General features: G+C 40.2%; 1 protein-coding gene across 1 annotated transcript; it reads left to right on the forward strand.

Annotated features, from left to right (window-relative positions):
* Window positions 1-5,937: 5,937 nt before the first annotated feature.
* Window positions 5,938-10,673, forward strand: LOC139711665 (aspartate beta-hydroxylase domain-containing protein 2-like). Its single transcript, XM_071623526.1, has 3 exons — window positions 5,938-6,082; window positions 8,444-9,095; window positions 9,718-10,673. Exons 1-3 carry the CDS (start codon window positions 5,966-5,968, stop codon window positions 9,948-9,950), a joined length of 1,002 nt encoding a protein of 333 aa, XP_071479627.1. The 5' UTR covers window positions 5,938-5,965; the 3' UTR covers window positions 9,951-10,673.
* The last annotated feature ends 15,216 nt before the right edge of the window (window positions 10,674-25,889 follow it).

Here is a 25,889-nt window from a genome sequence, read left to right on the forward strand (position 1 = left end):
TTGTAAAATTTTGCTTAGCCCCGGACCAACGGTGGGGCTAAGGGGGGGGGGGGGGGGCTTAGCCCCACCGTTGGTACGGGACTATCCTTAGCCCACTTTCTGTTTACACTCGTTTTTGCCAAAGTGGGCTAGCCCCACCGATAGTACGGTACTATCTGGCCCTGCAAAATAGCAGGGGTTAGCACCGCAATTGCGGTGCCATGCAAGTGAGTGTAAACATACCAGCACCGCAATTGCGGTGCCAAGCAAGTGAGTGTAAACAGAACGAAAAAAATAATCCTGGGCTAAGCGACGGAGACGAAGTCCGACCCTCACTGACCAATCAGAAACGAGGTAATCAAGTGCTGCCGGTGCGTGCGTGTACGTGTACAGTACACAGCGTAATTATGAATATTCATGTGGTTTGGAAAGTCCGGGGCTAAGAAATACGAGTGTAAAAAGGTCAGTTTTCTCCTTAGCCCCGGACAAGAGATAGTACGGGACTAATTGGCGAGTGTAAAAAGCTGAAAAAATTGGTACGGGACTAACGATAGTCCTGGGTCAGAGAAAGTCCGGGGTTAAGAAACACAAGTGTAAAAAGCCCTTTAGAATCAGTAGCTCCCTAATGTTACATTTCAGAGAGTAACGGTACGACATTGTGACGTCACAATTGTCTTGCTACAAATTGTTACATTTCACAGAGCAAGTGACGGTACGAAGCAGTGCGCGTCATGTGGCGTCACAATTGTCTTATTCCAATTTTATTTGTCCCAATTATACGGGATGGTATACATGTACCAAGTAGTTTTGGTTGAGAAGGGGATTCAGGTTTTAACTTTTTACGAGGTAATCGCTCTTTAGAAATGTATTTATAAAAGAACAAGCAATTCTAAGAGAAATTCGAAGTTTATTTGATGAAAATCGGTTTTGAAATGGCTGAATTTTTATGAGGCCCTCTTTGTTTCTAGATATCTCAGCCATTCCAAAACAAATTTTCATCGAATAAACTTTGAATTCCTTTTTGAATTGTACGCCTCTATATTTCATATAAAACGTTTCTAATTATCTTGTAAAAAGTTAAAACCTGAATTTCCATCTCAACCAAACATATACCATCCCTATGCCGACTCACAAGTTCTTGTTGTACTCATCTTTAGCATGAAACGAGTCATCGATATCCCCACCCTCATTACACATGGCATTCATATATCCATGTACGGGATATGAAATCGTTTCCATTTTCTTTATCAAAAAATCATTCCTCTTGCTACTTTGGTATTACAAATTGTACAAGTATAGGTTCCACTTACCTTTTTTTTTGTTGTTGTTGAAGATTCAATCCCATCTGTTCGAACTCATTCAATTCAGAAACAGAATAGGAGGGATTCGTAATTACTGCTATTTTTTTTTCATCATACTTTCTTTATCCAAACGTATAGCTATTTAAAAGGTCAATATATTGTTGATGTACGTCATTGGTTGAGGTTAGGAATCAGCTTTATAACTTTTTGCAAGATATTTAAAAACCACTTTATGAAATGTTATACAGAGCATACAAATCTTAGAGGAAATTAAAAAAAGAAAGTTTATTTGGTGAAAATAGGTTTTGAAATTTCTGAGATATCCAAAAACAAAGTGCAATAAAGCGATCCTCGGTGGCCGGTCCCAACACCTTTTATTAGTTTAGATTTATTTGGAATATCTTAGGCATTTCAAAACCTTTTACCCTACTTCACGTAGACTTACTGTTTATGCTCTCTTTGTTCAATCACCTACTACACCTTATACCCTCAAATTGCAAAATGCTTTGAATTGGTATAACTGTTTCGGAGAAACGCAAAACAAAGGAAAAGTTTGTCAGATTCATAATAAGGGTATGCAATTAAATTTTGTTCGCCATCTTCAGGGGCGGATCCAGGAATTCCGTAAAGAGGGGGCGCGTTTACAAAATTAAAGGGGGCGCACGCACCCTTCCCCCATTTTTTTCTTTTTATTTCTTTTGTTTCAACAAAAAATAAAGGGGGGGGGGGGGCGTGCGCCGGTTGCGGTCCTCCCTGGATCCGCCCCTGATCTTGAGATCTTGAAAACCCAGAAATTGTCTGCTATCTGGCCAGCACACCCGATCTCTCTCGTGTCCTTCCAAAGAAAATATACGGGAGCCAACAACAGCTGGGAACGAGATTACGTAACAACAAGAAGGGATTTAATCATTTCTCTGGCTGCGAGTGCATGCGGTTATGTAATAACAGCTGTGCACGTGCGCAGTACCAGCAGGAACAGTCCAGTGCATGTGAGCAATTTTGGAAACAACGCGCATCTCCCGTTACAGCTCCATAACAGTTTCTGCGGGTATGTCGGGTCTACCACAAACGCCTTATTACCTTCCAAATCAGCTTTGGTAGGTTGCTGCTCGCCACACCTAGTATTTCCTTGCAGCCTGGTAGTGGTAGCTTTGTAGTGGTTAAAGTAAATGCTTTATTGACACCCGCCATTTTCGTGCTTGGGTTTAGCAGAGCGCAGACATGCATTCTCGTTTCTCTGTGCGAGTAGATGTATCAGTAGGGATGTATGCAACCAGCCCGAACGCTCCCAAAGTTTCCCCGGGGTGCAGTCCCGGTAGCACCCTCCGTGCCCGTGGTATACCGGTGGTAGGTTCTACATGTAGGTTCTACATGTTTGTAGGTTGTACAAACTCCATCCATAATAATACCCACGCAACTCTTCCAAATTTCAGCCCAACCAGGGGATGATCACCCTCTGGCGCGGCCCGCCCAACGATGTCGCATTTTCTCATTGTACAGAGACAGCAGTTGACCGAGAACCGAACCCCGAGCGCGGTGGAGAATAATGGTGGACGCCAAGCAAGCCAAGCCCACATCGCATCTGTCCATGTCCAAGACTTCGCGAAGATGAGTGACCAGGAGGACGCAAGATGATGTGGTGCAGAGCAGAGCAGTATACTTGGGTGAAATTTCGTGGACAAGTCGATAGGTAAACTAATTTTAATTTGGTTATAGGTAGACCCCCAGATCTGGGGAGGGGGTGTTTCATCAATGCTTGTCAGCGCTGAAAACTTGAATCACCATACTCACCATAGTAACAATCAGTGACCAGAGCATCTCAGCCAATCAAAACCAAGGATTTTGCTGAAATTGGTCAGCACCGACGGTTGTCAGCGCTGACAAGCGTTGATGAAACACCCCCAGTAGTTGGCTATCCTGGGTTTAAATTTACTGTAAAAGTGGATATTTTCGCGCAACTAATTTTTCACGCTAGGCTGGATCAGAAGAGTTTCGCATGTTTTTAATTCCCTGGAATCGAGACATCACGCACAGGAATGTATGGCAGGCAAATCATGTGCTTTTATTTTCGCCTTAGTTTCTGGTTGCGCGAAATGCGCGAAAATTTCCACTTCATGGAGCTAAATCATAAATTATTTTAGGCTTTCAACCAACTTCTCAGCACGCCCCCTATGCCGATGGTATGGTCTAACCTAACCCTATATCCTGAAACTCTAACTGTTTTAAACCCTAAAGCTACCTACGTAGACATTCTAAATCTTTAGAATCATTTGTACTTTGTCTTTTATATTATACATGTCACTTAATTTTTCTTCAATTTTACTTTTAGCAGGGGTACTGTTGTAACCGCAGTCAGTGACCCCAACACGTGACTGGTTACAGCGCCCCGCGCCGAGGTTAGGGTAAATTACTATATGGATATGGCTTTGCTGAAGGTAGAACTCAGAAGCCTAGAATTTCTAGTCCCCTAAAACCCCAGATTGCCGATCATTCTACTTTAAAGGGATCGTATAGTTTTGGCTGAGACCTAATTTCAGGTTTCTAACATTTTTTTGGTGAGGTAATGAGAAACCTTTTATAAAATATGAAAGAGCATGTAATTCTATGAGGAATTAAACGTTTAATTATTTTGATGAAAATTGGTTTTGAAATGGCTGAGATATCCAACAAAGAGCAATTCTAATTAAGTGTGGGACCCACACTTTATTACGATCGCTTTCTTTTACTTTGTTTTTGGATGTTTCAGTCATTCCAAACCTGATTTTCATCAAATAAACTTTGAATTCCTCTTTAAATGGTATGCTCTGTGCTATATCATAAGTGTTTTCTTGGTATCTCGCAAAAAATTAAAAGCCCAATTTTCATCTCCACCAAAACTGTATCATCCCTTTAAATATATCAAGTATTGAATACTGTGACACCTACAAAAATGTATACAGCAGGGTGCATGGTCCACAACTTGAAATTTGAGCATGTTGCAAGCTCAGAATCTTAGATGATTATTGCCAAAATTATATGTGCGTGGAGTGCACATCCCAAGCACGTATAAGTTTGCAATATATCAAATTTTTTCTCTCTTTGTGCTGCTCACATTTAATGTTCTCTCTTACAAATGGAAAAGTTTATGCTAGAGTCCAAACTGTGTATTGCAGTCTTTCAAAATGTGATTGCTTAAAAAAAAACAAAAACAGTTTTGGAAAAAAAAAATTTCCTTTACATTTTTAATGAGGATGTGAAATTAAAAAAAAAAAAAAAATTGAGTTGCCTGAAATGAAAGTAGTGATCAGCAAGGACGTAAACTCTTCCCCCCCCCCCCCATAGCCCGAAGTGTAAGGTTTATTGCATGACCTACACTGGTCTTCTTGTGGCATCTGAGATGTGTTTTTATTGATTGTTGAGGTGCTCCCTGAAGCTGGACAAACTAGGCTAGCTGCTTCTTCTAGCTAAAACTTGGATGAGATGTATACATTGTATGTGACAGTGAGGTGATGTTAACAACAACAACAAATTGTATCAAATGATAGATTTATATGAAAATTAGTGTAGGCACAGGCTTTTTTTTTAAAAGCATTTATGGCTGGCATTGAGTGATAACATATGCGCAGTGGGTGCAGATACAATGTAGATACTGTAATGACTAAAGAAACAGCATTGGTTGTGCTGGAGGAGAAGAAGAAAAGAAAGAATGTGTGTAATTCTCACCAAAACTACTGTACCTGGTACACTGTATATGGCATACAGTGGAGAAATGGCTATCAACAGCACTATCAGGTTAATTCGATTGTAGAGGTTGCAGCACAATCATAGGCGATATCAATGTACAGCAATTGTCAAAAAAGAGAGATTTTGAGGGTTAGGTACGGTAACAATGCAAATACAGTCTTTTTTTTTTCTTTTTTCGGCTGTTGTCTCAAACAAAAGTTCATATCTACAGTAAAGGGAAAACCCATATTTTGAGTGTGAGGTAGTAGTCTGTTCTGCTAATACACCTATTGAGCTCGAAGTATGACATCGTATATGGTTAGCGGATGTTTTCCAACTGGTCTTTGAGCTTCATGCTGAGAACCTTGAACCTTAAGGCTGCGTTCACATAGAAGTATTCGCTATTCGCTATTCGAGCACCGAGTACACCATCACCCGCACCGTCTACTCACCATCCCATGCAGTGAGGATTTCTTCCTCCTACATCCCAGCAAATCTTATTAACAATTTCTAAACTGCATCAGACTGTCAGTCTGCATGCTTATTTTTGCTAAAGGGCAAATCCAGACCAAAATTGTCATTATTTCATAAACGAGAGACGGTATACGCTGCAAGAAAATCGAACAAGCTCGATTCCCACTTTGCTATACTTTTCGCAGCTATTCGGTACTTTCGAATAGTGCCCTCTTTTGTGAACCGGTGTGAGGAAATTCTATCGTTCAATTCAAGCTATTCGCGTGCCCTCGAAAAACGAGTCCGAATACCCGAATAGTATACTTCTATGTGAACGCAGCCTTAAAGGAGTAATCCCTGTTGCAGCTTTTCATGGGAAGCTGTACTAGGATGGAAGAGATGATAGGCTTCACCAAAAGTGTATCAATGTCGTCACTAATTTATCCTTTTTTATTGTGTTTTTCTTCCCATAAGATTCACCAACAGGTCTCTGAAACTTGGATCTCGAAGAGCTAGTCACCATAGCAATCATGGATGAGGAGGATGAGCAAATCAACCACCCATCTTTGTCATACTCGGTTTCTGCTTTCATTGGGCTCGTCATTCTCCTTTGGATAACATGGAGGAGTTGGTGGTGTGGTAGAAAGGTAAGTGACCTAAGGAGGTTGTTGTGCATCCTGCTGACTGGTAGACAGTAGTTAGGGATGGTAGGCCTGTTGATTTAAATGGAGATTCAGATTTTAGCTTTTGAGGAGATAGTTAGAAACCTCTTATGTACAAAATGTTACAGAGCACACAATTCTTAGAGGAACTAAAAGTTTCTATCATGAAAATGGATTGTGAAATGACTAAAGATATGTTGAAACAAAGTGGTCCTTTGTTTCAATGGTATGTTTTGGGGTATTTCAGCAATTGAAAAAACAATTTTCATTAAATAAACCAATTCCTCCTCAGAATTGTGTGCTCTGTAACATTTCACTTTGTAAAGGGAACAAACTCAAAAAGCAATGTGGGTTGAGTAAAAGCATTAACATTTATAGTAGAACAGATCAGTGAAAGTTTGAGGAAAATTGGACTATCGATACAAAAATTATGAATTTTAAAGTTTTGGTGTTGGAATCGCTAGATCTACGGAGACTACTAGAGGTTATGACATATGATTGGAAAAAGAAAATGAAAGGAATTCCACAAAAAAACTTACATTTCTAGCAAAATGAAAGAGTACTTGACAAACAGCTTTCAGAAAGCAGGGGGATTAATTACTACCCCTAACATATGTCAGTATCAAGTTGATGGAATGTGTAATTTTCATGAAAAATGAATTTTTATTAAGTTCCCTTCATATTTTGTTTAAATTATATTGTAGTCCACTCAGACAGCATAACCTCTAGTAGTCTCCTTACCCAGCAGTTCCAACACCAAAATTGTAAAAAGTCATAACTTTTGCATCGATTGCCAGATTTTCCTCAAACTTTCACTAACCTGTTTCACTAATGATACTGCTTTCACTCAACCCACATTGCTTTTGGGATTTACGTTCCCTTTAAGAGGTTTCTGATTATCTTGCAAAAAGTTAAAACCTGGATCCCCATCTCAAGCAAAATTATAAGAAGGCCCCTCAAAACAGTATTGCCAATTACACCTTTTTCTCACAAATGTGAAGACTAAAAAAAAAAAGACTATATATTTTATGGCATTTGGGATTGGCCACCCCTCCCATTCCTCCCCCACCATCCCCCCCCCCCCCTTCCCAATTTAAAAAATAAAAAAATGGGCAGAGGCAGAAGGACACGTGGTAAAGCTTACATTTCAGGCAAAGCACACAAGCCTGTAACTTTTGCTGGTAGTGCCCACAAGTTTAGCTGGTAGTGGCTGCGCCCTCACTTGTTCTGTCTTTGTTCACAAAAAGGTTAAACTTTGGTCAATGAGGGTCTGCTGGTGTGTATTCAGCTACCCACATTTTCTACAGATTTTGTGTAAGTTTCATGTACAGAGGTTTATCAGTAAGTATCAGTATTATTTTTTTGTTATCCTGCCCCCAATGTTCAGCTTTTTACAGGGTCAAAAGTTGCTTCCATGTTGTATTGCTGGTGTGTGCTCATAAATTTTGCTGGTATTGTCTGTGCCCTTGCTTGTTCTGTCTTTGTTCAGAGAAAGGTTAAACTGTAAGGGTCCACTTGTGTGTATTCAACTTCCCACATCTCTTAATGGATTTTGTTGAAGTTTTTTGTATTGAGGTTTATCAGTAAAGTTTATTATAAGTACAAATGTACATTGTATATTTTTTGATGCTGCCCCCAATTTTCAGCCTTGTACAGGATCAAAGCATTATGTTGCATTTTTGGTGTGTGCTCATTTTTTTGTTTTGTTTTATAAATTTTTCCTGGTAGTGGTTGCGCCCTCACTTGTTCTTTGTTCACAGAAAGGTCTGCATGTGTGAGTTAAACTACCCACATTTCTAGATGGATTTTGTTAAACTTGTGCATAGAGGTTATCAGAACATTATGTATCAATATTACTTTTTGTGAAATAATTAGAAATCGCTTATGAAATGCAGAAAAGCATGCAATTCTGAGAGGAATTCGAAGTTTATTTGATGAAAATTGGTTTTGATTTGGCTGAGATATCCAAAAACAAAGTGGTCCTATTTGATTGTTATGTTTCTGTTAGAATTGTATGATATTTAGTATTTCATAAATGGTTTCTATGTTATCTCACAAAAGAATTGAATCTGAATTCCCCATCTCAACCAAAACTATGCCACCTTTTTAAAGGAAGACTGAGGGGGAACAAATGGGACTTAGTGAGTCTATTACACTTTGTGAACCTTTCACATGCATGTTGTTTTTCCATAGAATTTTATTTCTAAATAAATGTATAAAATTTGATTGAATTCGTGTATACTAGTACTCAATTTTATTTGATAAGTAATAAAGAAAACAACGGTGAAATGACTAAGTTTATCTGTATTCTTTTGTTTACATTGTTCTTTTTTTGTGTGTTTCAAGGACAGTAGACAAGACCGCAAGACTTCTGATGACTTCACCAAGTGTAGTTCTCCAGATTGCGTAAGATGTCGGGAGAATGGTAATCATCGCAGCTGGACAGTGAAGCTTGATACCTTCATGGCAATGCAACCCTCTGAAGGGTGGGAACAGTTGGAAGATTTGCATCTGAGCTTCCAAAGTAATGTACGGGAAAGGTCTGCAGAGCAAAAGGGAGATCTGAATCACAGCAGCTCGCGCGTGCAGAATCCGACGACTTTCTTGTACGAGAAACTGAGGACGCCGCCGTGGTTTGCCTTGGAAGATATTTTCGACACCTCGCTGCAGCGTGACATCAGACTGCTAGAGAATCGGGGACAGGACGTGAGGGAGGATTTTGACAGGCTTTACATGCAGTACGTCGGAGGCGATGGTGCGGGATGGGCCACCAACAACGTTCCCACGGGGTCCTGGGTCGTCTTCCACCTGTGGAACCAGGGTCGGAAGATAGAGGAGAACTGCCGGAGATGCCTGCGTACCGTCTCAATCCTGGAGCAGCTGGAATCACGCATGTCGGGCGTGTCGTTCGGGTACGCCTGCTTCTCAGTCCTCCGGCCCGGGTCACACATCACTCCCCACTACGGACCCTGCAACCTCCGTATCAGATGCCATCTTGGTAATTTTTGTGTGTATGTGTGCCTGGACAGGATCTAGCCTTATCATTCATGCTGCAGGCCATCTGTCCTGCAATCCTGCATCTGCAATTTGTTATTTGCTCAAGCCTTTATTTGAATAGAATATGTTTACTTGTAAGCGGGGATGGGGAGGGTACATCTTTCATTATGGATGCATTTGTGAATGGGGGAACAAAGCGGGGGAAAAACAAGAATGATGGTTGTTGATTGAGGTCGTTAATTTTTTTTTTTGATAAAGTTTTGCAAAATTTGAACAGTTTTGCGTTTAATGCAATGAATGTCCTATAACTTTAATCAGTGAAAGCCTGAGAACTGCCAAAGTAGAGGACAGTCGTTGAGATAAATTTCTTCAAATTTATTCATTATAGTCTCAAGTGCCTTCAATTCAGATGCTAGCATGTAACTGGGCTTCATTGAATTGTTAACATGAGGAAATATTACTCTGTGGTGCTTGAGAATTTTCCTCTCTGGATACATAATAGCTTCAAAATCTGGCAGTGTTATGGTAGGTTGAGATATTTTTCTTGATTTGTAAAATTTCTTTCTGATTGTCTGGAAGTACTACCATTGTGACGCATCTCGATGTATATTCACTCTTTCCAGGCCTGCACATTCCCGAGAGATGCTCCCTGACGGTTGCCGGGGAAACCAGGAGATGGAGGGAGGGAGAGTGCCTCCTCTTCGATGACTCCTACCTGCACGAGGCAGAGAATGCGGGAGATGGGGCCGCGAGCTCCGGGTCGGGACCGAGGGCGATTCTCATGGTCGATTTCTGGAACCCTGATCTCTCCATTGTGGAGAGAGAAGCTCTGAAATATGTCTTTGCTTCACCATGAACTGGCATTTATGTATGTATGTACATTGTATGTATGTATGTATGTCACATCCCTTTGGTGTGTGCAGAAAGCAATTCCTGATAAATGTAATGAAAGTTAGATATGATATCATGTAACTGATGCAGAAAACTTTCATACAGGGAGATCATACAATAGGAGATTTAGGCTTCTATCAACCATTGTTAACTTGACTTTTTGACTGGCTAGCTTTCATCCACTCCTGTGGACTTCTTCAGGCCAAGTGATTGTACTGTTTCTCTATATCACTTAACTGTTTGTACCTAGGCTCAGTGCAACTCAGTTTGCCTGCAGCCTGTTATAGAGAAAAGGATATATGAAGTCAGGCAATGAATGCGACAACAGATCTGTGGCGTCGGTATTCAAGCTCAGGGTCAGAGGTCGCTTATGAATCTTTGTAGCATCAGCAAACATCAGTGTCAGAGTTGCTAGTTTAGTCCAGTCATAGATCTCGCGAGGCTCGAGCAAAACAAGTACTTATGTTGTTAACTGAATTAGACAGGGATGTTGTGGATCAAACTACTCTCTTATTTTTCGGGCAATTGGCCCCAAATTTGGCCTGTGTGACCACTACATGCCTAAAGCACACCGTTGCATGGTTGTCCCAACAGCTGCACGCTCAACTCGTCGGAAAAGATCACATTGTCAAACTGTTCGTTCCTACTCAGGCAGTCGAGTGCGTAGTCAAGACGCTTGACCCGGTTCACCGTCCTTATCAGCTGGCAATACCTGGTCCCGGTAGTGATCCATCCTACATGTAGCTTCCTCCTTCCCCTACGAATGGTTGGTAAGGAAATAGTCCGCTCGGTTTCGCTGAGAAGGACCTTCTGCAGATCTGGAGACGTCCAAAAGCGTACTACGCTCGTGGATCAAGCCCAAGTCTTCCTCGCTCTAAACAGAGGGTGGCGCTGCTCGCGGTTGGTCGCTCAGACTCCCAGTGGATTGATAGTGCAGAATCACCTTCCTTATCCCTGCAACGGAATGAACGTTTGCCAGCATCTCCAAGCAATGAACAAATCTCTGGAACCGAACGCCTCGGTATGTAGGTATCTCTACGTCTGTAGCACGTCTTGCAACCGCGCCACCAACGTCTGTAAAATTCATACACAATAGTTGTGTTGGCGTTGTAACCATCCCTCTTGAAGTTCTCAATTTTGTGTTCACCACCGTTTCTCACATGTTGAATGTGAATGTTATTGAGATGTAGCCACCAATTTCAACCAGTTTATGGACATGTTCACCTGGCACCCCATATCCCATTGGGTGTCAGTGTGACCAGCATGTGAGTTTAGGGTGTTGGCAAATACTGGTTTTCCAGCATGGGTGTTCACACCACTTTTGTCAACATTCTCTCCAGGCCCTGCATACAGGTATTACCATTTAAAGACACCATACTTGTCATCATAGTTAACAGCTTTTCAACAAAATGTTGCCACACTACACAACTGCATGTGCAAAAAGTTATTCAGAGACTTTCCCATTTAAAACGTAGAGTTCTCTTCTTTTTGTTCTTGGTCTCTGCTCGAGTCATCATCATTGAGCTTGCACTCTCTGGCCTTTTCTTGAATAGCGACTCCCTTGTCTGCAGATGCAGGTACATGTATGAAACCTTTGATTTTCATATCGTGCATTGTGTCGCATCGGGATGCCTTTACAGTGAGTGATTCGGGCGTATTGGTATTGATTAGAATTTTAAGAAATTCTTTCCAACTTGCTGGTCCGTGCATATTGCGTACCTTCACGACATTGTATATCAGATCCACTATTGATTTGAGCTCGGTACCCGTATGATGGAATCACCTACGACCAATCCCCTATTTTTATTAAGCCTTTTGGTGCTGGCTTTCTCTTGCAGTTAGTGATCTAAGAGCAAACTCCCCTCGATGTTTAACGGATGGGTGTAAAATCTTCAACACATCCTCTTTCAAGGTGGCATATTGTTGGTCAGATAATTCATCACTCTCTGTTTTTGTAGATGCCTGATCATGCGCAGCTGCGTGTTGTTCTCTTGAGGCCACTTCGCTTGGTTTCTTCTGACTGTTTTGCTTTTGCTTAAATTGCTTTTGCTTGATGAGGTCATTGTACCTTTGCTATTTCTCTCTATCTGATAATGTGTGGTTTTCTAGCACATCACAGATAGACTTGTCCACTATAGACAGAGTTTTACACTCATGTACCTGTGGGTGTCTCTCGTTCCAGAGATACCCTTTGCAAAGAACTAGCAAAATTGTGAGCCACCAACACCATTTTCTTGGTGTTTTGCATGCTACTACTAGCCATGACAAGTACCAACAAGTTTGACAAAGAGGATCATTTCTGACAGTTGTACGCTCTAACAGTACATTAAACTTAACCACTTTAATATCAAATACATCACTTTGATAACGTGGACAAAATGGGTCCCAGCAGAGATGTGAGAAAACTTCCTCTCTGGACTAACATTGATTTCAGAGCTGTATGATCATTGTGTTTGTTACCCAACACGATAATGCCTTCTTCTGACTCTTACTTAATTGTACATTACCTTTTAAACAGTTCGCGCAACATTCGGATAGACGTAGAATGGGATCTTTGTTGGAATGTTGTAAAAAAGTAAACGGTCAAATCGGGAGGAAATATCTTACTATGTAATTTATACTCTTCCTTCTTGTCTGGTTGAAGGTCAATCAACGAATATCCATAAGGATATCGAGTGGCATCTTAGTATGCTTCTTGCAAGTATTTGGCAAGCCCGGGGTGTAGTTGTTTGCCTAAATGAGCAATTTGCAATTTATCTCTGAGGTTCTTAAACACGATCAGACTATGACTGTTTAAATTCTGATGGTTCCGAGTTCTTTGGCCTGATTAAATAGATTCTGTACAATAAATATGACACAGAGGCTACGGTGATGTGAACCACGGGTTAGCAGTTTGGTCATTCTCATGTTATTACTGCCTCCCGACATTCAATCATCTATGATGATAAGATTACAAAATGCTGGATCTACACTTTTGCTGTATTGGAAAGCTGGTGTAATTCTAGATGAGATGGTACTGTTCATGTTCCTGAATGATAATGATGATATGTCAGACCACGAACTGTCAATTCATATTCGAGTGAACATGCAAGGTACAAAAATAGTACACGGTTCTAAGAAAAAAACGCAGGTAAGGGTATACTCACGTGGTGTGTGATGAAGAAGAGTTACCAAATGTAGTCCTCTTCATCTGGGGTCTGTATTGTCATGAGGAGCTCTAAGGGGATTTTTATGTCACCATCCCCATTTCTGGCTAGTCCTTCCAGTGCCGGAATATTAACACTGGAAAGGAGGGAAAAGGCCATAGTCCCCTTGGGGATATGGCCTGGATTTGGTTCATTCTTCTTGTTCTTCTTCTCTTTTTTGGGGGATGGGTTTTTCCCCCCCTGCTGAGGGCATGATGGCGGTGGCGGTGGCATTTCTCCGTGGCATTTCTCCAGTACAAGTTTGTTGATCTTTTTCATGATCACTTTGATGGCTGTGATGAATGGTCCGGCATAGGTCGTACGGGTGATGCAATGGATATCCTTGGGAATATCTGTCAGGTTTGATCTCTCCTTCCTTTTTTCGCCATCCTGATCTACTCATACCCCAATCTCCTTCTTGTCCTTTCCACTCGTCTCACTAGCCCTCTTCGATTTCACCATCTCCTGAATCTCATCTCCAGACACGTGTTTTGCAGTGGGTAATGGCTTCTCATTTCCTCCTGGTGGGTAAGTTCAGCTTTGACCTACCGAACAAATTATTATTAGTTACTGGGGGTAAGAGTAGAAGCTCGGGTTCTGCTAAACCGCTAATAATAATTGGGACCTTACCAAAAAGTGCTACAAGAATATGGATGGGAGTTGATGTTCTCCCTCTTCTGTTGTTGCTGCCTCTTGGCCTCTTTTTGCAATTGATTAATGGCATGCTAAATTGGAGACATTGCATCGCACATCTTTACCCACTGCTTCACCAGAAATAATCTTCCTCATCTGGTGTCTGGATAGCCATTGATTGGTTGTGTCAGTAACACTTACAATGGATCTAACGCCAGAAATCCCTTTTTTCATCATTGTGACCTGAATTACATAGCGTTGTATGCTAATTCAGAACAAGTCTCGTGGAAACCGCTCCGTCCTCAGTGGTGGTGGTGGTGGTGGTAGTGTAAGACGCTGGTCTAGATGTGACGCTGAAAAAAAAAAGACGAAGAAAAAAACGAAGATTAGAAAAAAAATAGAGACTGGCTGGCAAAACACAGACAAAGACACAGACACAAACACACAAGAAACCATACCCTTCTTGTTGGGATGAATGGACGTATGGCACTTACCCTGGTCCTGTTCATGTTCCATTAACAAAGCATTCAAATCGTCAAACGAATTGCATATTGTCAGTCTCTCGTTAAATGTATTGGAATCCACGCTGCTAGAATGATAATGATGATACATCAGACCACAAACTGTCAATTTATATTCCAGTGAACATGCAAGGTACAAAAATAGTACATGGTTCTAGGAAAAAAAAACCCACAGGATAGGGTATACTCATGTGGTGTGTGATGAAGAGACGCTACCAAATGTAATCTTCTTCATCCGGCGTCTGGATTGTCATGAGTAACTCCAGAGGGATGATAACTTCACCTGCCCCATTGCGGGGCAGTCCTTCCATTGACGGGATACGAACACTAGATGGCATTGTAAAGGCCATAGTCCCCTCGGGAAGTCCCCTCGGGATTTCTTGAACGATTGTACTCCAGTTCTCGCGAAGTTGTATTGATAATGGTCAGAGCAAGGGGCAATATGTACAGTGCTTGGCTTCAATTTTAATACGTTATTGACAGATCAGATAGGCAATTGAATTATTATCATTCAATGCATAGTGTATCGAGATAATGAATCATTATCATACACTCAAGCCATAAAGTGACTAGCAGTGTAACTCTATGTATTGCGATAATTCTTCCATCACCTCTGGTGTACGCAAGTAAAGGTGATAAAACTCCACAGCCTCGCACAGGACTGTCAAACGTTCATCCTCCCACAAATTGTCCATGTCGTACGCAGCATCCAAGTTCTCTTATGTACTCTGACTCTGCCAGCTGTGATATTGCTGAATCCATGTATGTGTCTATCTTCACTTCCCAGTCTAACCACAGACACTCGTAATGTTTCTGACTATGATGATTCGTCAACCGTAGCATTTCTCGAGTGCAAGTTCGTTGATTTTTTTCATGATCGCTTTGGTGGCTGTGATGAATGGTCCGGCATACTGTAAGTAGTATGGGTGATGCAGTGGCTATCTTTGGGAATATCTATCAGGTTTGACCTGTCCCTCCTTTTCTCGCCGTCCTGATCTGTCCCCATCTCCTTCTCATCCTTTCCACTTGTCTCACTAGCCGTCTTCGATGTCACCATCTCCCGAATCTCATCTACCGACATGTGTTTTGCAGCGGGTAATGGCTTTATGCTTCTCGTTTCCTTCTGGTGGGTAAGTTCAGCTTTGACCTACCGAACAAATTATCATTATTATTAGTTACTAGGGGTAAAAATAGAAGATTTACTTCTGCTAAACCGCTAATAATAATTGGGATCTTGCCAAGAAGTGCTACAAGAATATGGATGAGAATTGGTGTTCTCCCTCTTCTTCTGTTGTTGCTGCCTCTTGGCCTCTTTTTGCAATTGATTAATGGCACGCTAAATCGGAGACATTGCATCGCATATCTTTACCCACTGCTTCACCAGAAGTAATCTTCCTCATCTGGTGTCTGGATAGCCATTGATTGGTTGTGTCAGTAACACTTACAATGGATCTAATGCCAGAAATCCCTTCAATTTTCACCATTATGACCTGAATTACATAGCGTTGTATGCTAATTCAGAACAAGTCCCGTGGAAACCGCTCCGTCCTCAGTGGTGCTGGTGGTGGTGGTGGTGTAAGACGCTGGTCTAGATGTGATACTGGAAAAAAAGACAGAGCAAAAACAAAGATTAGAAAAAAATAGAGACTGGCTGGCAAAACACAGACAAAGACACAGACACAAACATGCAAGAAACTATACCCTTCTTGTAGGGATGAATGGACGTATGACACTTACCCTGGTACTGTTCATCTTCCATTAACAAAGCATTCAAATCGTCAAGCGAATTGCATATTGTCAGTCTCTAGTTAAATGTATTGGAATCCATGCTGCCAGAATGATAATGATGATACGTCAGACCACAAACTGTCAATTTATATTCGAGTGAACATGCAAGGTACAAAAATAGTACACGGTTCTAGGAAAAAAACACTGGTAAGGGTTACTCACGTGGTGTGTGATGAAGAAGAGTTACGAATAATATTCCTCCTCATCTGGGGTCTGAATTGTCATGAGGAGCTCTAAGGGGATGATGATGTCCCCATCCCCATTCCTGGCTAGTCCTTCCAGTGCCAGAATATTAACACTGGAAGGCATTGTAAAGGCCATAGTCCCCTCGGGATGTCTTGAACGATTGTACTCCAGTTCTCGCGAAGTTATATTAATAATGGTCAGAGCAAGGGGCGATATGTACAGTGTTTGGCTTCAATTTTAATACGTTATTGACAGATCAGGTAGGCAATTGAATTGTTATCATTCAATGCATAGTGTATCGAGATAATGAATCATTATCATACACTCAAGCCAGAAAGTGACTAGCAGTGTAACTCTATGTATTGCGATAATTTTTCCACCACCTCTGGTGTACGCAAGTAAAAGTGATAAAACTCCACAGCCTCGCACAGGACTATCTAACGTTCATCCTCCCACAAATTGTCCATGTCGTACACAGCATCCAAGTTCTCTTATGTACTCTGACTCTGCCAGCTGTGATATTGCTGAATCCATGTATGTGTCTATCTTCGCTTCCCAGTCTAATCACAGGCACTCGTGGTGTTTCTGACTAGGATGATTTGTCAACCGTAGCATTTCTCGAGTACAAGTTTGTTGATTTTTTTCATGATCGCTTTGGTGGCTGTGATGAATGGTCCGGCATACTGTAAGTCGTACAGGTGATGCAGTGGCTATCTTTGGGAATATCTATCAGGTTTGACCTGTCCCTCCTTTTCTCGCCGTCCTGATCTGCCCCCATCTCCTTCTCATCCTTTCCACTCGTCTCACTATCCCTCTTCGATGTCACCATCTCCCGAATCTCATCTACATCACGTGGTGTGTGATGAAGAGACGCTACCAAATGTAGTCCTCTTCATCTGGCGTCTGGATTGCCATTAGTAACTCCAGAGGGATGATAACTTTACCTGCCCCATTGCGGGGCAGTCCTTCCATTGACGGGATACGAACACTGGAAGGCATTGTAAAGGCCATAGTCCCCTCGGGATTTCTTGAACGATTGTACTCCAGTTCTCGCGAAGTTATATTGATAGTGGTCAGAGCAAGGGGCAATATGTACAGTGCTTGGCTTCAATTTTAATACGTTATGACAGATCAGATAGGCAATTGAATTATTATCATTCAATGCATAGTGTATCGAGATAATGAATTTTAATTATTATCATACACTCAAGCCGTAAAGTGACTAGCAGTTTAACTCTATGTATTGCGATAATTCTTCCACCACCTCTGGTGTACGCAAGTAAAAGTGATAAAACTCCACAGCCTCGCACAGGACTATCTAACGTTCATCCTCCCACAAATTGTCTCATGTCGTACACAGCATCCAAGTTCTCTTATTTACTCTGACTCTGCCAGCTGTGATATTGCTGAATCCATGTATGTGTCTATCTTCACTTCCCAGTCTAACCACAGACACTCGTGGTGTTTCTGACTAGGTTGATTCGTTTTACAACCGTAGCATTTCTTGAGTGCAGTTCGTTCGTTGATTTTTTTCATGATCGCTTTGGTGGCTGTGATGAATGGTCCGGCATACTGTAAGTCGTACAGGTGATGCAGTGGATATCTTTGGGAATATCTATCAGGTTTGACCTGTCCCTCCTTTTCTCGTCGTCCTGATCTGTCCCCATCTCCTTCTCATCCTTTCCACTTGTCTCACTAGCCGTCTTCGATGTCATCATCTCCCGAATCTCATCTACCCACATGTGTTTGGTGCCAGGTAATGGCTTTATGCTTCTCGTTTCCTTCTGGTGGGTAGGTTCAGCTTTGACCTACCGAACAAATTATTATTATTATTAGTTACTGGGGGTAAAAATAGAAGATTGAGTTCTGCTTAACTGCTAATAAAAATTGGGACCTTGCCAAAAAGTGCTACAAGAATATGGATGAGAGTTGATGTTCTCCCTCTTCTTCTGTTGTTGCTGCCTCTTGGCCTCTTTTTGCAATTGATTAATGGCACGCTAAATCGGAGACGTTGCATAGCACATCTTTACCCACTGATGATATCACGTGACAGTGTCTGTTGCAGATCATCAACAGCAGCCTTCATGTTGGACATGTAAAGAGGGCAGATTAATGTCTTTTGTTTTTGTTTAGCCTTTTTTTTTAATCCTTAAAAATCAAACAGATTAGGTCTGCGTGTTCAACAGTAGCTCCTGTATGACCTGTACATCACTGTTTTACCTGTATTTATTACTACACGTATCTATACTCTTTGGAAAATTGACAAGCATGTTTCGAAATGCTGGACGAAGCTTTCAAAAGTCCCCACCGCTGCTGTGCCGTGAAGTTCATTCCTAATAAGCCAGCAAACATCTTGTTTCTCCCGTTCCTCTTGTGATATTCTCTGATATTAACTTTTAAAGGGACCTCCACAAAATTTCTTAAACGACTGCGAATCTATCTCTCCCTATATGAAAAAGTTTGCACCTTCTTAAAAATCAAATATTTGTTTTTACATTTCTCAGACTACATCAACTTACTATTGCTCTCTTCATGTACATTCATATGTGTCTATCTTTGCTTCCCTGTCTAACCACAGACACTTGTGGTGTTCTGACTAGGATGATTTGTTATGCAGTCACTGCATTCCTCGTGTAGAACCTAGTTGATTTCCAGCATGATTGCTATTTAGTGACCATTTGGTTCTTGCATGATGTGGGCTGTCGTTGACTGTGACAGGCCACTGGTAATATCCCGTCCCACATTAGATGTGGTCGGGATCCTCTGATATACAGGATTGTTTCGGAATTCTTCAAGCACCAGTCTCGGCTTTTCCACTTCAACTGGAAAAGGAATTCAAATGGGATATTCAGTGTATTTTTCCATTTGAAACTCCACAACTCTTTGGGATTGCTTGCCTCCTGCATATTTCCCATTTGCCATGATTCAGCACTTTTGGTATCATCTTTTCTCCGACTGCATCTCCTGATTATTACCTCAAAATGTTGGCCGTGCTTGCCATCCCATCCCGTCCAATTCGCCCCAACCTTCGAATGAAATCCTCCAGATCTGTTGGTTTGCCAACAATTATGGTATAGAGTGGCGTCCTTTTTTACACATACCATTCATCCCAAATGCAATTGTGGCAGTCAGAATCCCTATTTGTTCATTTGGGTTCAGCAAAGTCTGCTCTGATCTTCCTTTGGACTACATTTTGTGTGTTGGTATGGTACATCTCATAGTGCTTATGATACTCCTCTGCCACTTCTCTGCAAAACATGGCAAAAAGGTCAGCAACGATTTTTCTTGATTAGCAGTGTGTTATCAAAAGCTCACAATCTTCACCATTCTTCACAATTTCCACTGTCAGGAAGCTCTACGCCTTGTCAAAGTCCTGCTTACTCCTTTTCACAAACATGTACTTGGCATTCGAGTTTGTCTGGGGACTCTACTACTGTGTCAAAGTTCCGCATGCCCAGTCCACAGGCGTCCTGAAGGCGGACTTCCTCAGTAGCAGTTGCTGTCCGAGCGACATCTGGAAGGTTTGGAATGCATGTAGCTTGATCAGAATGCTCCCGAGCTTCCTTTTGGTTGGACCATCCTTTAATCTGCACAGACTTGTTGGCCAGGTTGCAAAAGGTCCATGCATGCATTCCTCACATGTTCTACAAAAAACAACACATGCACTGAACTTTTGTTCACCCTTCCGTGTTCTTCATCGTTTTCCACTGGGTTTATGGCATGAAGGACATGCAAGAATTGCCTGAAACCTCTGTCGTAACATGATGCCATGTGATCATTGAAGGTTCAACAGTTTTACCTGCCTCCGAAAACTGTTCAGATCCTAAATTCATATCTATATATGATGATGGCTCTGAAGTAGTGAGTAAAGCTCCTCTACATTCTACTCATGAGCCATCTTTTGATCCTTAAGATCCACAGGACTTTTTTACAGGTTCCATGACGTATGCCCCTGCGACACTTGCTCTCGTGAATTCTCTACACACTAAAGCCTATTAACATAAGTTCTCCCCACAAATATAACCTTAACCCTAGTCCCAATCCTCACATCAAACTAACCCTATCACAGTCCTAACCGTAAGTCTTTGGAGAACAATTGTCGCAGGAGCAAATGTCGTGTCCCCCTTTCTACAATTTAAGTCCATTCCCCTTCAGGAGCACCTTTGTCATGGTACAGAGTACATGTATGAGTCATGGTAGACCACAGTTCAAGTCTTGTTGTAACAGTTCATAATATGTCAAGTGTCCGCTCTTTGCAACTGATTGACCTTTCTTTACAGGCTGAAAGTTGATTTGTAGGATACAGATGGGATCAATATCCTGTTACCGATATATTTTTCCCATTTCCAATCTCCAATATCCTGTTATTATACTTTTCTCTGTGTGCTAGCTCCACCAATATTTGGTTTTTTATTAGCCTGTATGGCAGTTAGTGCCTAATACTTAATAAGAATAATGAGGAGCACACAATTTCAAGATTATATCAAAGCAAATCATCTCCAATCAATTCTGTCTCTTTGTGACTTCCATCCTGTGAATATTATGTGAAAAATAGGTTGACTGTATGCCTATAAATGAAAGAAAGATATTGTTCAGAGGGGTGAGAATGTTCAGTTTGTCTCCCTCTACAAATAAAATTTGTTAAGATCGCAACTTCTGATCTGTAAATATTTTTTAAAGATCAGCAGTTGCGATCTTAACAGATTTAATTTGTAGAGGGAGACAAACTGAAGAAACTCATACCTGTATGCCTACTTATTACAGATTACTTGGTTTGTTGTGCAATAAAGATATGTGTGTCTGATACCTAACACCGATCCTACCACAAAGCATTCAGTTTCAGATTGAAGTTTACACCATATTTCTCTCCTTGTCATATTTTCTTTTATACATGTACATGAATATCATGGAAGAAAAAGAGATTTTCTATTATACAACTTGTAGTTGTCACCAATTTCTACGAGCCAGACAATCAAATCAATGGCCTATGTCAAGTGCGAATTCACTACTAAAAGAGAAATAAAATCCAAATCTTGCACTGTTGTATCAAAATGGAAATAAATACATATAAAAAGCAGTCAACATGTCTTTGTATTTATGATATTCATAGTATATGGCATGAACGGATGATTTCAGAGATTATTTGTGTCAAGTTGACTTTCACATTTCTTGATAAAAATTAAAGAAAACTACAGGCCAAACTGTGTCACGCTCGTGTTGTGCTTGTTTGAATTTTCTGAAAGCTTCTGTTAAATACACATTATACTTTTAATTTGAGATCCCGTTTGCTTGTTTGTCTTTTATTTTTAACTCTTGCTTTGTGCACCAGTCCTGTAATTGGGTGGATGACCTCCCAACCCTTCTGAATTTGGAGACAAGAAAGAATCTGAATAAGCCAAACCAATCTTATAATGAGAAAGGTAGGGAAAAGTCTAGGTGTGGCAAATTTCTCTCTATAAAATGGTGACTTGAATCCTACTCAAATGATGGGCTGACAGCTGCAATACAATAATAATAATAATGATGATGATGATGATGATGATGGTGGTGATGGTGATGGTGATGGTGATGGTGATGATGATAATAATAAAAGTAATAATTGATAATGATAATGATAATAATAATAATAATAATAATAATAATAATAATAATAATAATAATAATTATTATTATTATTATTATTATTATTATTATTATTATTATTATTATTATTATTATTATTATTATTATTATTATTATTATTATTATTATTGTTATTATTATTATTATTATTATAGTGGCCTCTTATAATGAGCTGAAGTCACATGAGAGCAGCCTTGCAGTTTGCCTAAAGGCTTGATTTTACTTTTCACAGAGCATTAGTATACTAATGACTGGTACAATGACCGCTTGCCAGACAGTAGGCAAGACCAGGGGGGTGTTTCATAAAGCTGTTCGTAAAGTTACGAACAACTTACGAGCGACTGGTGATCAGTTCTTGTGCTAAATTATGGAAATTCTGATTAAGTATAGACTATAGCAACATCAGAACTGATCACCAGTCGCTCGCAAGTTGTTCGTAACTTTACGAACAGCTTTATGAAACGGGGCCCAAGTCCTCATGTCCTGAGCTATGAGGTTGCAATGACCATTATATAGTCACATATTTTTGCATGTTTTGGAATGCTGCAAAATTGGACAGTCAAAGGGAATGTTTATGTTTGGGGCTTGTAAGCTGTTTTATGTGTGATATTGATTCTACATATTCCAGAGGCACCCAAATCCACTGAAATTCTGACACTATGATCTGCATCCATACATGTATCTCCACAACGATTTCTCAAAAACTGATTCAAGTAATATTATAACATTGTGTTTTCTTTCAATTTATTCATTACCTGCCATAGGGAAAAAATAAATTCATCATTTTCTTTCTATAATACATAGACAGATACACATGAATTAACAATCCTCAAGCCTTATCATGTAATGTAATCAAAGAAAAAAAAAAAGAACCCCATCACACATTTCCTTCAAAGCTTTGTGGTACAACATATCCTTGCATTTGGACAATGCTGTAAAACAAATTAACATTCTTGAAGTAAGTATATAAATACTTCAGTACCATGCAAAGGAATATTAGACTCACAGGATCCTTTGGTAATTAATAAAGCACTGCCTATAAATACAAGCTAACACTGTACGAGCTGAAATTTTCAAGGTCGTTTTATTTTCGCGAATTTCGCGAATCGCTTTTGAACCGCGAAGATAACAATGTGCGAAAACAAAAACGCGCGTGAGAGTTCTGTAAAGACCCTTGCAACCGCAAAATTAACAACATGAGAAAATGTCCTCCAAGTAGCAATTTGCAAAAATATTTGTTCGCGAAAATTTTAGCGCGTACAGTACACAACTCCCACAAATATTATGTACATATACATGTATTACAATAACCCAACTGTGAAATATTGCACTACAATATATAGATCTACAATGTACAAACACATGTATGAATGCTCTTGCCATCAACTGTAGTACTGTACTACATATACTTGTTTTCTACGGGTGCTGTTCGTTATTCCGAAGGTTCGCTATTCCGAGGGTTCGTTACTCCGAAGGGTCGTTAATCCAAAACACACAAATTCCCTATACCTAGAGGCTCGTTAATCCGAAATTGGAAAAGGTTCGTTAATCCGAAAATTTGTGGCGTTATTCCGAAGGTTCGTTATTCCGAAGATTCGTTAATCCGAAAATGAAATTCGGAACAATGAACCTTCGGAATAACAAATCTTCGGACTAAAGAGCCTTCGGAATAACGAACCTTCGGAATAATGAGCTGCAACCGCTTTCTACACCTGGTTTCCATTAACAGCTAGAGTGCCATTTCTTTTTTTTTTTTTTTGGGGGGGGGAGGGGGAAATTTCAGATTTAGAAATACCACTTCTGACCTTGGAAGTCACATAATGGTATGTATTTTTCTGGTATATTGATAGCACCTCAAAGATCTGGCTTCCTCGGCAGTTTATGGGGATAACGTACTAGTACATTGAATACAATTGTATGTACATGTAGTTGTTTCATTGCTATGTCAGCAATTCTTGCTGTAGAATGGTAACATCTTTTAGCAACAGCCAATCAGGAAACAAGAGTCTCGTCATTATCAACATGGCACTGGCCATTGCAGCAAAAGTGGCTATCATTATAGCACCTTGTAAAGTGAGTTTGTTGTTACGTTTGTTGTTGTTGTGGTTGCTGTTGCTTGTTGCTTGTTGTCCGGAAACATGGTGATGGATTAATAATATGAGCATACCCATAAAAAACACCTAATAGCACCTGAGCTTTCTATCATCTTTTGGACAAGAAACGTGACTAGCAAGTCTACAGCAATGGAATGACTAGTTACATGTACCAAACACAAATCCATTTAAAACGAAAATAGCAGAAAAACATAATGATGGGCAAACCTGAGAAAGAGCTTTAGAAATCTCTCCACAACAATCTCCCATGATAGGCACTTTTATATCAACTCTTTAGATTCTTAATTTCAAAATGGTACAAAATTCACTGGTATCATATAAATGCACATATAAACTTGCACTGCAAAGCTGAAACTTCGAAAGAACATAGAACAGATAATCCTCACTTCTATTATTCTATACAGGTCTTCCATCCCTGAGCACTACAATGTACGAGGATTACACACAAGAGGCACAGCTATTGCAAATTTCAGTACTGCTGAAAAAAAAGAAGAAAAGATAAATTGACAGATAGATAGACAGACAGACAGATAGATAGATAGATAGATAGATAGATAGATAGATAGATAGATAGATAGATAGATAGATAGATAGATAGAGATAGATAGATAGATAGATAGATAGAGATAGATAGATAGATAGATAGATAGATAGATAGATAGATAGATAGATAGATAAATAAATAGATAGATAGATAGATAGATAGATACACATTGTAATTCTCACTATACCTTACAGCAATCTAAATTTGAGACCTGTACAATATAAATCTACCAATGCTAATTATTGATACAATAATGTAAGATGGCAAGGAAAGAGAGAGTGATAACTGAAAATCTAGGGATATACATGTATGAGGATACAGTGTGCATTTGTGCCCTTCGACCTTTTGTCTGACCACTGATATTCCAGCCACTGAACGAAGAAACACTATCGAATTTTGAAGACACTGAGGTTCCTTTATAGACTACATGTATAATATAACTCACTGAGAAGAACAGACACAGGTAATAGATGAATTTTGACTGCAAGAAAACGTAAAGGTCATTCTCTACTGTGTGCCAGTAAACATAACCATGGCACTCCATTGGGGGCAAGAATACACACGTGTGACACATCAACACCTACAGTGGTACACTCTATAGGCCGTACATGTACAGTATGTACAATATACCAGCATAGTCCCACCTATATCTGTGCCATGCACTGCTGTAGTTTCCTTTGAAGGCCAAGTACGGTTTAGCTTTATCACTCAGTTTGCTCAAAATGTGTTCACAAATGACTGCTTTCAGAATACACAGTGATGCATGTTTGTTTTTGTTTGTTTGTTTGTTTGTTTGTTGTTGTTTGGGGGATGGGGGGGAGTGATAATACGTGACCCTGCACCTCAAAACAAACAAAAGGTCGCCATACATGAATTTTAACCCTAAAAAGACTGGGCTATTTTGGTAGCTCGAAAGACTGGGGGGGGGGGGGGGGGGGCCTCAAGGGCCCCCCCAAGATCTCGGCCGTGGATCGCGCGATCGCCGCGGAACTTTGCACAATGGTAGTGTGCGATGTAATCTACAAGATCGTGTTTTCAAATTTTAGAAAATAGTCTTCTTTTATTTTATTTTGATTAATTATGATAATTTATGCGAGAAATCAGAATCTTTCATCTAAATCAGTAAATAAAGCTCCAAAAGTGCTCATTTTTGGTATAATTATTCTTTGTGGCATTCTTAGCAAATGTACTTGAAAAAAAATTCGGTATCAAAATTAATTTCTTATTTACTCTATTGTTTCATGAATTTCTTATGTATTTCCTTGTTTTTTCGACCTTTTGTTTTTGTTGTTTTTTGTAACAAAATTTGTC

Source organism: Diadema antillarum, unplaced genomic scaffold (assembly GCF_040938485.1).
Source record: "Diadema antillarum isolate AM-2024a unplaced genomic scaffold, OU_Dant_1.0 seq00001683_RagTag, whole genome shotgun sequence".
Taxonomy (NCBI): domain Eukaryota; kingdom Metazoa; phylum Echinodermata; class Echinoidea; order Diadematoida; family Diadematidae; genus Diadema; species Diadema antillarum.

Coding starts and splice junctions, on each gene's coding strand:
- LOC139711665 (XM_071623526.1), top strand. CDS start 5,966: ATGGATGAGGAGGATGAGCAAATCAACCACCCATCTTTGTCATACTCG. Junction 6,083..8,443: donor GTTGGTGGTGTGGTAGAAAG/GTAAGTGACCTA, acceptor GTGTGTTTCAAG/GACAGTAGACAAGACCGCAA. Junction 9,096..9,717: donor CCGTATCAGATGCCATCTTG/GTAATTTTTGTG, acceptor CACTCTTTCCAG/GCCTGCACATTCCCGAGAGA.